Source organism: Frankliniella occidentalis, unplaced genomic scaffold (assembly GCF_000697945.3).
Source record: "Frankliniella occidentalis isolate FOCC.00 unplaced genomic scaffold, Focc_3.1 Scaffold43, whole genome shotgun sequence".
NCBI classification, from domain to species: Eukaryota; Metazoa; Arthropoda; class Insecta; order Thysanoptera; family Thripidae; genus Frankliniella; species Frankliniella occidentalis.
This window is the reverse complement of record NW_026267173.1, coordinates 111,504-123,502: the sequence shown is the minus strand read 5'-3', so window position 1 is coordinate 123,502 and position 11,999 is coordinate 111,504. Positions and strand designations below refer to the sequence as shown.

At 45.7% G+C, this 11,999-nt stretch overlaps 2 protein-coding genes across 3 annotated transcripts in view; one reads left to right on the top strand and one right to left on the bottom strand.

Moving 5' to 3' along the window:
• LOC113217340 (tensin-4-like) overlaps positions 1–4,291 on the bottom strand; it is a 172,772-nt gene extending 168,481 nt beyond the window's left edge. Inside the window, exon 1 of one of the 2 annotated variants that reach the window (XM_052266808.1) lies at positions 4,040–4,291. The gene's annotated coding sequence lies outside the window, so the exon portion shown is untranslated. Of the gene's footprint in view, positions 1–158; positions 253–4,039 lie in introns of those variants that run through there. The other variant, XM_052266806.1, reaches the window with a different exon arrangement.
• An 879-nt stretch (positions 4,292–5,170) lies between these two features.
• LOC113212547 (uncharacterized) lies at positions 5,171–11,992 on the top strand. Its single transcript, XM_026431289.2, has 7 exons — positions 5,171–5,293; positions 5,791–7,116; positions 7,205–7,612; positions 7,789–8,119; positions 8,480–8,698; positions 8,921–9,146; positions 9,255–11,992. The coding sequence occupies exons 2-7, from the start codon at positions 5,923–5,925 to the stop codon at positions 9,313–9,315; spliced, it is 2,439 nt and encodes an 812-aa protein (XP_026287074.1). The 5' UTR covers positions 5,171–5,293; positions 5,791–5,922; the 3' UTR covers positions 9,316–11,992.
• The last annotated feature ends 7 nt before the right edge of the window (positions 11,993–11,999 follow it).

Sequence of the window (11,999 nt, the reverse complement as noted above, 5' to 3'; positions counted from 1 at the left end):
TTTACTCGCAGTTAATATCTGTCCGCACTCTAACCTAGAAACATGCACCATCGGGACAGATCGAGTAGGGGTTATAAAATTCAAACTAACGTTGTAGGAGAGTGTCCATCGAAACTTTTCAGGAATACGAAAGGTACACAATCAAGATTCAATCAAACCTTATGAGAAACATGTGTCTGTCAAAATCGGTTTTCATGGCTGCACAACACGCACACACTCACACACACTCACTTCGTCTCCGACCGGAAACAAACAGACAGCATCAGCCCGAAGCCCGAACCCGACTGCCGACCGTCTTCTGTTTGAAGACTGTCGCTTCCGTAAGGCCGCGCCGCGCCACTCTTTTGAAATTCTCTCCTTCCCATGAGATTGAACGGTAGACCGTGACATCGTGACGAGTCTCCTCCCCATCCTGACTTCTTGTTCATTTACTATCGGCCCTCATGCCATGCTCTTGCCCGGTGTTAACCCCCCCCCCTCTTTTCTCCGGCCCGAGACAGAGCCCCTATCTCCCGGAGCCTCGTCAAACCCCTCCCCGTTTCATGGCAAGGCTCGCCATGGCGGACTGGCCGGACACTCGTCCGTCTTGCGATCGCGCAGTGGGTGAGTAAGGCCCGCGGGACCCGACTCGGCACGCTGCTGTCCCTGTCGCACCACCGGGGCCCCGGGGGAGGCGCACCGTTGACGCCGTTGGTGCGACGAAGAAGCAAAGGGCCGCAGCTCTGATGCGGACGCGTGGGGACAGAGGGGCGGGACGGGGCAACGGAGGAGAGGGCGGACCAGCGCGGCGGGCGCGGGCGGTGGCTTTCATCGCAAATTGAAGTGTTATCAGATGCCGCCTCTGCGGGCCGCCTGGCCAGGCAGAGGGGAGGGGCGAGGGAGGGGGTGGTCGAGGTGGCCTCGCCCCACCGGGCCGTCAGGTAGTCGAGAGCAAACAAGACGTCGTCGATGGAAATTGTTTTCAAATTAATTTCCCTTTTACCTTTCTCCCTTATTCTTTATCGCAGGGGGCCAAGCGCGCCCGCTCGTGGAGCGCTCTCTACATACACACAGGTCGTTGCAAAGACATTCCACATTTTTCCACATTCCCCTCGCGAGGCTGACGTCTGTTTCCACGGGACGGGCAGAGGGCGCGGAGGGCAAGGCGGGTGAGGCCAAGCAGCGGCGCCAATAACATCAGAAAGCAGCTTGGAAAAGGGCAAAAAGGGGAGTGCGGTGGCCGAGAGTGGAGGCCGCGGCGGCGGAGGCGGGGGCAGAGAAGAGGGAGGCCGGGCGATCGGCCCCATCAAGGGCGCGTCCCGGCGAGGCCCATACGCCGCCCGTCCACACGGCCCACGGAGTCCGCCCCGCCGGGCCTCAAAGGATTCCCGCGCACCCCCGCGGGGGGAGGAGGGGCGGGGGCGGCCAGGATATATCGGATCTGACGGGTGCGCGCGACGCCTCGCTTTGATCGAGCAGGCGTCGCGATGTGGCGTGGCGCGGCGTAGCGACGGAACATATCCGCGGCATAATTATCACAAGCAGTGGGGACTGCTGACCTACATATACACGAACAATCATTGTGCCCTATCCTTGGGGCTGAAAGTGGCGTCTGTGTGTGTGTATGTGTGTGCGTGTGTGTGTGTGTGTGTGTGTGTGTGTGTGTGTGTGTGTGTGTGTGTCACAAAAGGCTGCTGCCTTTTCATGGCAGATCAAACTGACAGGCGAGCACCGTGATAGCCGCCTCCCCACATGTGTGGGACTGGTGCCCCCTTTCCTCCCCCAGCGGGGGGATGATCGGTCCGTGGCAGGCAGACGGCGCGGCATTGCTGTTCCGCGGGGGGCTCGGAATCGCCTCCGAGTAAAATAAAGTGCGAAAAGCGTTTTCCTGCCAGCGGGTGATTGCCAATAGCAGGCTGCCGTGGCGTGGCGAGATCGAGTCGAGCAGGCCGTGCTCCGGGAGGCGGGGGTGTGGTGTGGGGGAGGCCGCCGCCGGGCTGGGCCGCCACGCCGGGGGAAGGCCACGCTATGGAGCCATCCGTCTTGCCGCTGGCTGGGATTACTTTTCACACATGGAAAGAAGTCCATATTTGTCAACGTGACACGAGGAGAAATGCTTGGCCGTGGCAGCTGCTGCAGCAGCGGGGCCAGGGAACAGCGCCAGGAGCAGGCCAGGCGCGGAGGGCCGCCGCCGTCGCCACCCCCAGCGCGACGGCGCGCGCCGCGGCTCTCCAGGGCGCTCCAGGGCCCAACGGCAGAGCAGAGAGCAGGGGAGGGCGAGTTCGGCGACTATTGAGTTCACCTTCTGCTCACCTCTCTGCTGTGAGGACGATCGGGCAAGCCGGGGGGCGCATGAAGGTCGACGAGAAGTGATGTGGATAGGGTGACATACTCCCGCGGGTGGACCGTCACTGGAGGAGGCTCCGTCTCTGTCCCTGTCTCTCTCTATATTTCCATCTCACTCACCCCGCCTCCAGGAGAAGGCAAAGGTGTCAAGACACGCGGGCTGGGGAAGAAGGCACATCGCAGAGAGAGAGATACTGTATAAAGCATGATATAGTAGGACGGGGAGAGAGGGAACCTCGAAATAAGCATCATCATCATCCGAAAAGCCCCCGCCAAAGGTGTGTGCGTGTCTCCAATGGTAACGGGTACCGCGCGAAAGGGGGGGGGGGTATAACACGGCCGCGAACAGGAGTAAGGGGAGTAAGTCCTCCTCCTCGGGGCTCGGCGGCCCGGCCCGCTCCTACGACTCGGCGCCAACTCAAACAGCTATCGCCACACCGCTTTATCAAACTGCATTTGAATCCAATTTGCCTCCTTCCCCTCCTCCTCCTCCTCCTCTGCGCGCTCTGGCAGTGAGGGGAGAGGTGGAGGAGGGAGGGCGGGTGTGTAGGGGGTTGGGTGAGGCGCGGCGGGGAGGAGAGGCCGCACTGCGAGAGAGAGTCCCCGGGACGAGACGAGACGCGGCCAAGTTATAGATTGAGGGATTTAGAGAAAGTGGCGAGATAACTCACACCCCGGCGTCAAGGCCCTTAAAGCCTCCATTTTTCATACATGTGCGCGGCAAAGAAGCTATGCGGTGTGCGGCGGTGAGCCCCTCTTGGTTACTCCCCCCCCCCCTTCTTTTCCTTCTCAGGTCACCTCACCTCGTCCCCTTCGTCCCTCACGGCCGTTTTCCGCATTGCTCATTTATGGCCCCTCGTTCTATTTTTATTTCATTTTGATAAAGTGAGCGTGTCTCTATGTGTCATGTGGTTATTGACTCGGGACAGAGTGCCCGCGATGTAACTGCAATGCTATGTGACCGCAGAGCGTGACCGCGGCAGGGGTGGGGGCTGCTGGGCGGGGGCGGAACTGTGTGTTGCTGGAGAGGGGTGAATCACTCGTGTCCTCGTCTCGTGTGTACAAGCAAGTTGTACTCCTACCCAAAGGAGAATGACTTCCTCCCTGATAGGGACTTAGACGTCAGACTGACGTCGACACCATCTTGACCCCTTGTTGACTTTGCGTTGTCGCTGGGTAGTATAGTTGTTGTGCCCGACCGCGTACTCATCATGCACTCATTCTGTACTCTCGAAAAAACTTCTCAATGGGGTGGAGCTGTGCAGGGAGTACGCAATGTCTAGCAACGAGTACGATACATAAGAGTATTCTCATGTGCTCCGATGCGTACTCGATCCCGTTTTCACTCGAGCACTCGCTTGTACTCATGCGTGTACTCGACTGTGTATTCATGAGTACCCATGCGGCAGTCTCCTGGACGTACGTTGTGAACAGCACATCGCTAATATAACTGCGCAATTTGAGGGAGGGGGAATACCGTCCTCCCCCCCCCCCCTTGCCCCGTGGTTGACACTGGCCTAACGCCTGTCACGAGCACCGTGACTGTGACATCCGCCCCCGGAGCAGTAGCAGCAGCAGCTGGCTGGACCAGAGACAACGCGGCGGTGACGGCTCCGAGTCACGTCACATGCCCCCGAGGGACAGCGGCCCGCCACTCACGCCCGCGCCGTCCCCGAGCCGCCAAGGGCCGTCTTACACTACTCACTCGACTCACCTGAGGGCCGCTCCGCGGGTCGCTGCTGCTGGGTCGGCGGCGGATGGAACGACCCGCGCGGTGGGGAAGACCGAAGCGGTTGACGGCCGGCCGGGGGAACGACCAGCGAGGCGGGGGTGGAACAGCTGAGCGGCGCGCGCGCGCCGGGAGCGCCGGGGTACGAGACGAGAGACGCGGGACGCGGGGTGGCGCCTCGACGCGGGGGCGCAACGAGCTGAGCGGATCCGCCCTGGCGCCAGGCGCGTGCCGAACCGACTGGGCTGGACAGGCCGAGGGGAGGCTGGGCCTGCGCCCCCTGCCGCAGCAGCCCCCGCCGCGACACCACCGAGGCGTCGATACCCAGCGTCGCGGCGCCCCCAAAGCGCGCGGGCGAGGAGTATAGTCACCGCGGGGAGGCGTCGCTGTGCAGAACGCAACGAGCGCAACCATCAATCGTCACCAATAGAGACAACAGACGCGTACACATTGGGTATATATAGACGTTGGATGTTGATTAAAAGTAAATCACACCGCCAGAAACGACGGTAGGTATCAAAACGTCATCGTCATCGTTTTTATTAACATCGGTATCGATACAGTCACCGAGAATAAAGTTGGACTTAAATTGGGTCATTCAATCTCCAAACGATAACGTTTTGCCGTTGCCATAATGTTGCTTTATAAAATTCAACAGCTGTAAATAAAATGTAAAGTGCTTTACTTACTTTACTTGTGAGTAATATATATATGTATAGGCCTATGATAGATAGGTCGTGGTGCCCATGAAGCAAGCGCCTCCGGCCCCGGCGGTTACCTATAGCTCTCTACGGAAGTTTACAGACGAAATTAGCTTCAAGAAAACCATTTTTTTTGAGTCCCAAACTGTGAGACACTGACTGGTTTCATTCGTTTGACGTCCATACTCAATTGCCGCGCCTTCACATCGTGTTGGACTACCAACCTCGGAAATAAAACAAAAACCGCGGGAGGCAAGGTGAACGGAAACAATTACTTTTACAATATTGGATGCATTTCAATTATACTGTCTTAAAACTTATTTTTTTTATTTTTTGAAAACATAAAAGTATACAGTAAGGTGAACTCTTCAACACATTCTGACGTCTTTGGTATCTTCGGTAAGATCATGGTAGCAGATGGTAGTAGATTGATAGAAGGCGCATCGTCTGCTCTGCTGAGTTCTGCTAAATCTTGTTTGGTGTTTGGCGTTGTTAGTTTCACACTAAATTTTATAGTTGAATCGTCCAACACAAAAAGGTTTGTGCTCGATTTTAGTCACATTGTCCTGTCATTTTTCGCTTCATATTCGGAAACATAGACTGCAGTCGACTCTGCACGCACTGGCCAACTTTTCTATTGATTTCGCAACGGTGTTGTTTCCATGTTACTGCTGTCAATCTTTAGAATGTCGAATAATTACCTTTCGGTACAGAGAGAGATGTATTTCCTATCGTCATCTGTATCATAAATTTTTGTGGTACATGTATTACACATTGGAGGGACGCGCAACGATGTTTGACATTTATCAATCTTAAATAATCCAATCTCGTTATAATGAAACTATATGGTGAAAATTTTATTGCCTTATTTGTTCTATGCAGTTTTAAGCTGTAATGCCACTTGTTTACTTTGGCTTTCAAGGCATAAAGCTTATTGCTTTTTGTATGAAAGTGAAAGAATATGTATCTGAGATAATTCAGTAACACCAATCTCATCTGTTGTTTTTTTGTTGTTGTTTTTGTTTGTTTTTACAGAATGTAGAACAATAGTACCCATCTCTCTGAGTGCAAAATGAGAGGGAATCCCATACATTGGCTGGACTGGAGAAACTCAGAAAATCTGAAATACAGCATGTCATCTGGCACCAGGAAAACTCCTATTTCCCAATGGATCTCAACAACCCTTACAGTTTCTCAAGTCATTCTTCATCAGACTTAAATCTAGAGACTGTACGGGCTTTGCACCAAACAGTTGTAGCTCTTCGAGCGGCTTTGGAACAGTCTCGCTCTGAGTTGTTTGAACTTCGTGTTAAAGTTCATTCAAACTCAAACAACAAAGTTTATGCTGATACTATTGAAAAGCTAGCTCTAGAAAACCATATTTTGAGAGAACGTGTTTTAGCTACCAGAGCTGTGAAAACTATGGAAGAAGAAGAAAATGCCTGTGATTCTTCCCCTGGATCGAGCTCAGTGCCAGTTGATGAACAGACTTCTGCTGTAGATCCTGAAAATACAGCGGATACTACAGAGACCAAAGATGCTGAAGACATTGCTTTGCACCATGTACAAACAGAAACTGTCCCTACAACAGACAAAATAAATCCTATCAAATCAGAGGAGAGTGAGGATAATCCAGATTTTGGTGCAGCTGAAAATGAATCATGTATTGGATTGGATAAGGAAGAGGATGTATGTGAAAATTCCTGCTCAGCAGACGAAGAACAACTTGAAAATGAGAAACCAGCACCATCACAGGTATGTGATAGTGAGGACCAAATCAATGGGATAAAACCTAAGGCAAATGAAGACTCTGATAATGAATCAGAGGAGCTGGACGACATAGAACTGATATTTACCACTGAGGAAACCAAAGAGCTGGGAGTCATGCAAGAAGATTTGGTCTCCATAAGTGACACAGAAAATTGGACTGCAGTGAATGGTCAACCATCTCTTCCAGTTACTGTTGAGAAAAGCACCCAATTTGATGAAGAGAGTACAGGTCTTCGTATGCCATGGACCCACACAGTTGTCGTGGAAACTGATATAAGCAAATGTGGGATCATAGATGAAAATGAAGTTCCACCAAACAATAATTTAAGGCGTAACACACTTCCTAGCCCAATGCCATACAGACCTATTATTCATAAAGAAGTTTTATCGTCTTCAAAAAGCCCATCTCATAGCATGAAGTTCTCGACATCACGAAGTCCACGGCCTCCTGGGTCTACTGATTCAAAACGATTACCAATGAGGCCGATTTTAGTAGAGCCTAACAGTTCACCAAAGTGTGAGTCTGAAGCTCAGACAGACATAACTGCATTACCTTCTCATTGGAAATCAGAGAGCTATTTGGCTCACAAGGTTTGTCCTCAAACTTTTAAAATCAACTAGTGCACCTATCTTTCAGTTGTCAATATTGAATTTCACTCCCCTGTTTTTAAAATTTCAGGTTTCTCACCCATTTACAACACTACCATCCAAATTTACTTTACCAACTCGACAAGCTATGCAAAGCCGTCCATCTTTGAAAATATGCAATCGTAGCCAAGATGCACGAAGAATTCTACTTTCTGATATAAATTTTACCAGCATGGTGCCCGAACTTTCTCGAAGTGCTGACCATTTGGCTCTGGAGTCAGGTGTTTCGGGTGCAGTTGATTCTGGCAGTCTTGCTCCGACAGTAGCAGGCCTCTATCGAAACTTTCCCAGAGCCTTTTCTTACATGAAAAATCCTGACATCATGGGCCCATGTTTGGTCTCTCCAGGTTATCAGCATGCTCGAGAATATGGTCGCTTTCAGTGGTCTCCATGTGAGTGTGTTGCCCAAAGTAAATGGGAATATTCTACTAAGTACCAGGTTTGTACCCATTTTAAAGAGTTCTTTACCTAAATTAGAAAAAAAAATAGAATTTTAGCTACTTTATCATATTGACAATGCACACCTTTACAGAAAAATTCTTATGGAATTACATTGCACTTGTTCCTTACCCTGCTTTTGAATCCTGGCTGATGGTCCATTTAATTTGATTCCAGAGTACCCAGTCTTCAGCTACCTCTCCTCAACCTCCTGATGTAGATGTGAAACAACGTCCTGAAATAAAACCTTCATCCTCCTTACTTGAGGTGTGCCGTCATGGACACCTAATCCAGAGATCTGTATCTTCCTCCTCTTGGCAGTCTGAACCAGCTTCTCCAACTCGCTGTCTTCTTCACAACAGAACCCGTAGTGTTCCTCTTACTACGTCTTATACACAATCTCGTTCCAAACTTGCTGGGCCAGCAGTGTCATGGGGTTGTCGATACTCACCCTCTAGTAATTATGGCCCAAGTGTGAATCGAGCTCGCAGCAAGGTTTCCTTTCAAGGTAATTTTTTCCCAGTAAAACTTTGGTCTTGATGTTATCTAGTATGAGTTTTACCTCTTCATAATTGGTTGCCTTCCTAACTTTCTAAAAACTTGTCATATAAACCTTAAGAAATTTCAATTAGGTCCTCATTAAAACAAACTTTCCAAAACTATTTTAGTTTTCTTAGTTCTCTTTGTAGGATCTTCTACTAATTCCCTTGAAAATAGAATTAAAAATTTTCTTTGCTTACTGTTTGTAAAACCAGTGAAGTTTTCAGGGTTTTATTCAAATCAATTATTGTTGATAGTAATTTTATAAATATATTTTGTACTTAATGTGTGGCTTTCCTTTCTCATTATTTTCTCTATTTTATTTAAGATAATTGCCTCCGTCGGCAAGGAAGAGGAGGACAATCCCTTCCAGATTTACGCATCACAGATGCCCAGGCAGACAGTGGTGACTCAACTGATTCCCTCATAGATGAAGCTGAGGATTATGTTAGAAGGTCTATTGATTCAATTGTAACAGGAACTGATGTATCCCGAATCAGTCGGCGTCGCATGGCTCGAAGGCATTCTGATCCAGATCCTATCAGAGGTAAGCAAAAACTTACGTAAAGCACTGTATGTTTTGATCCAGGCCCCGGTGCTCGGGCTAACCAAGGTATGATTAGACCAACTTTGTAAGCCTGGACCATAATATATATTTGGTTTCTGAAATTACATATATTTTTAGTTTCTACATATATTGAAAATTTTGACAGTCCTCATTGTAACAGCTACCAAGCAATCTTAACATTTCTACAATGTTTGTTTACAGATTTAATTTCATTAAAAACTGCACAGCCATTTCTTCCTAAAGGAATCAATGATCTTAAATTAGATCACTTGGTGAAAATTATCACTGGTGATGGCCGAGTTACTGTTGGAAAAGTTCGGTATGTGGGTGCAGTTGCAGGACTCTCCGACCCACATGTTGGTGTCGAATTGCCTTCTAGTAATGGTGATTCAGATGGCTCATTTCGTGGACGACGATATTTTGAATGGTATGTTCAATTTATATTTTTACCAATTGTATAAAGTCTCATCCGAGCATATATGGTTGAGGGAGACTACACCTCTGTCTAACTATGTATCTTGATTATGTTTCCCAGTGACCCAGCCCACTCTCTATTTGTACCTTTCAAAAAGGTAGTCATGGCTTGGAAGACATGAAAAACAAGAGTCAATCAACCATTCACTTTTTATTGATTTTTTTTTATTTTTTTCACTTTATTGTTATTTTTGTTGATGCATTTTGTTAAATTTTAATTTTTCTTAGTTTACCTTTTTGTTTTCATTTATTTGTGTTGATTTTATCACATAATGAGTTATTATATTTTGTTAACAACATTTTTTTTTAAGACAATGTTGATATTTTTGTTTACATTTCCTTTACTGATACTACTACCAGTAGATGAAAATTTTAAATGGCAGTGAAATGCTTACCAAGGCTTCTTATTAGAATTATTTGTGATAATCAGAGGTAGAGCTAGGCCAAAAATTTGAGTTTTAAGAAGTCAGATTGGCCATTGTGCTAGAAGAGAATCGATGGTCTTAGTATTACAGGTCAGCCATCCAGTTTACAAATTTTAAGTATATTACCACATCTTTGCATGCTTGATCTAAGCATATTGTATTCATAGATTTCTCAGGTTATGATAGTTTGGCAACTGGAAATCAAATGCAGATAAAGGGGAGGCTGTTCTGAGAGATTACTCTGTATTTCTCGGGTTTTTGCAAAACAGTATATTAAAACGATCCATACTCTATCTGAATAATTTGATTTGTTGTAATTCACATTTAAAAATTTCTTAACCACTTCAAAAAGTTACAACCTGTCTCTTCTGTATCATTCCATTTGATCTCATTTTGAATGCTTGTTTCTTTAAGTACACATTTACTCTCCTTCATTATCCTATCCATCTGTAAGAATCTCTTAGTAAATTAAGGTTTTTTATTTTGCTATTTTGCAATTTTTGTCAGAATTAAATTTTTTGTTTGTCTTTGACATGAGTTAATAGGATGTATGTGACTTATAGACTTTGAGAATGTGAATAATAGTTTACCTAAACCCCTAGGAAAAATCAAGATTGTTTCATGATATCCGCCTATTTTTGTTTCCTTCTTGTATTTTGGGGTTTAGTTTAGGAATTATCTTTTTCCTATTCTATTGTTCAATACCACTCTGAAATTGGTCTTAACTCATCAAATATGTGAGATTTCCGTACTTTCTGCTGTGAGTGTGCCTTTCAAAGTAACATTTTATCAGTAGTTTGTTAATTTTTAAGCAAAGCTAGTGGAGTGATCTGTCCACCAATATTTACTGAGAATCATTGAAGAGTTTTTCATTTCATGCAGGACATGAGTGCACCACATAGTTTTTCTCTATTCAGAGTAAAATCACTCTGTCTGTGATTCAGTTGGTAGAATGATAATATAACAAGACAGACGAAGAATGGTTAGCAGGTGTATGGTATGTAGTGCTAAAGAAGTAACTCATATCGGAGGGAGTGCCTTATTTTAGAGAACATTTTTAGAAAATGAAATTCTGTTTTATGTTATAACAAGCAATTCTGATATTATATCTTGAACTTAACTGTCCAAAATCACCATTCCAAATGTATCCTATATAAGTCTTATTTTTAAATCACAGGTAACTAATAAAATTTTCCACAATTGGTCTTTATATATCATGAACTTCAATTAAAATTTACTCTGCAAATCTAAGTGCAGAACTGTACTACAGTTGCAAGTGGCCAACATTTTGTTCTGTAGAACAAAACAGTTTGTCACTACATACTGGAGCACTCCGTTTTCCAAATGCAGTAGAGTGCATGCGAGAACTTACAAGTTCTTCAGTTCCTTGGGATGAACTTTTTTGTTTTGCAGTTGCAACTGCAGAACATTTTAGTTTGCCTCTTGACACTTACAACTGCAGCACAGTTCTGCACTAAGATTTGCATGGCATCATTTTGTCTACTTTATTCCATTGAATTTTGTGTGACTTACTGTCATCTTCAGATCCATGCACGCATAAGAGTTTTTTATCTTGCACTGTTGTCAGTTGTAATCAGTATTATATTATAACTTTAATAACTGCAATTGTACACTAAATACACATTGTGATTAGTGTGAGTAGGTGTGTGTTGAGTATTTAGTTTGTGCGGTCATTTTTGCTGTGTGAAGATTCCTGGAAAATTTTATGAGAAAATTGTTGCTTTGTCTTGCTTTTTCCAGCTTAAATGTGCAATTTTCTTAGTGTGATGCTGCTAATCTAAGTTTCTCTGTGATTGGTATTAGAGGATAACTTTCTGTGGAGATCATTGTGCTTGTCTGTTCGTAACTGTGTCATCAATCTCTTAAGTATCGTCTTTTGAAAAATTGCATTTAAGTTATCCTTTTTAAGGTTTTGCAGTTGTGCTGCAGTAATTGTGTTTTACGTATTTTACGTTTATTTTTATTTTGGACAGGCTAGTAGTAAGTTTTATGTGACCAAAATTCCAAATACTAACTGTGGACAAGTTCAGATGTTGAAGAACATTTATTTTTCTAGCACGAAAAGACTTGATAAGAGGCTGGTTAAAATCTGGAATATCTTTTAAAAGAATTTAATATTTTGATTAGTCTCACAGAGATGTATTGATTAAAGATAATTTGCTTTCTGTGAAGATTGAGCATTGTGTATGTATAGCCAAGCAGAAAGATCCTAGGCCAGATTCCAACATTGTAATTCTTTGGTAGAGCCTGCTACCTTTTACAACTAATCTTATGTTTGAAAAAAGCAAAGAAAGATTATGTACAAGATTAAATTATCTTTATCATTAATTAACATTAAATGTCTACAGAGAGATTCTTGG

Bases quoted from the DNA above. Each gene is read 5' to 3' on its own strand.
- LOC113212547 (XM_026431289.2), top strand. From the start codon at position 5,923: ATGGATCTCAACAACCCTTACAGTTTCTCAAGTCATTCTTCATCAGAC. The intron at 7,117-7,204 runs GTTTGTCCTCAA...TTAAAATTTCAG, and splicing joins AGAGCTATTTGGCTCACAAG to GTTTCTCACCCATTTACAAC. The intron at 7,613-7,788 runs GTTTGTACCCAT...ATTTGATTCCAG, and splicing joins AATATTCTACTAAGTACCAG to AGTACCCAGTCTTCAGCTAC.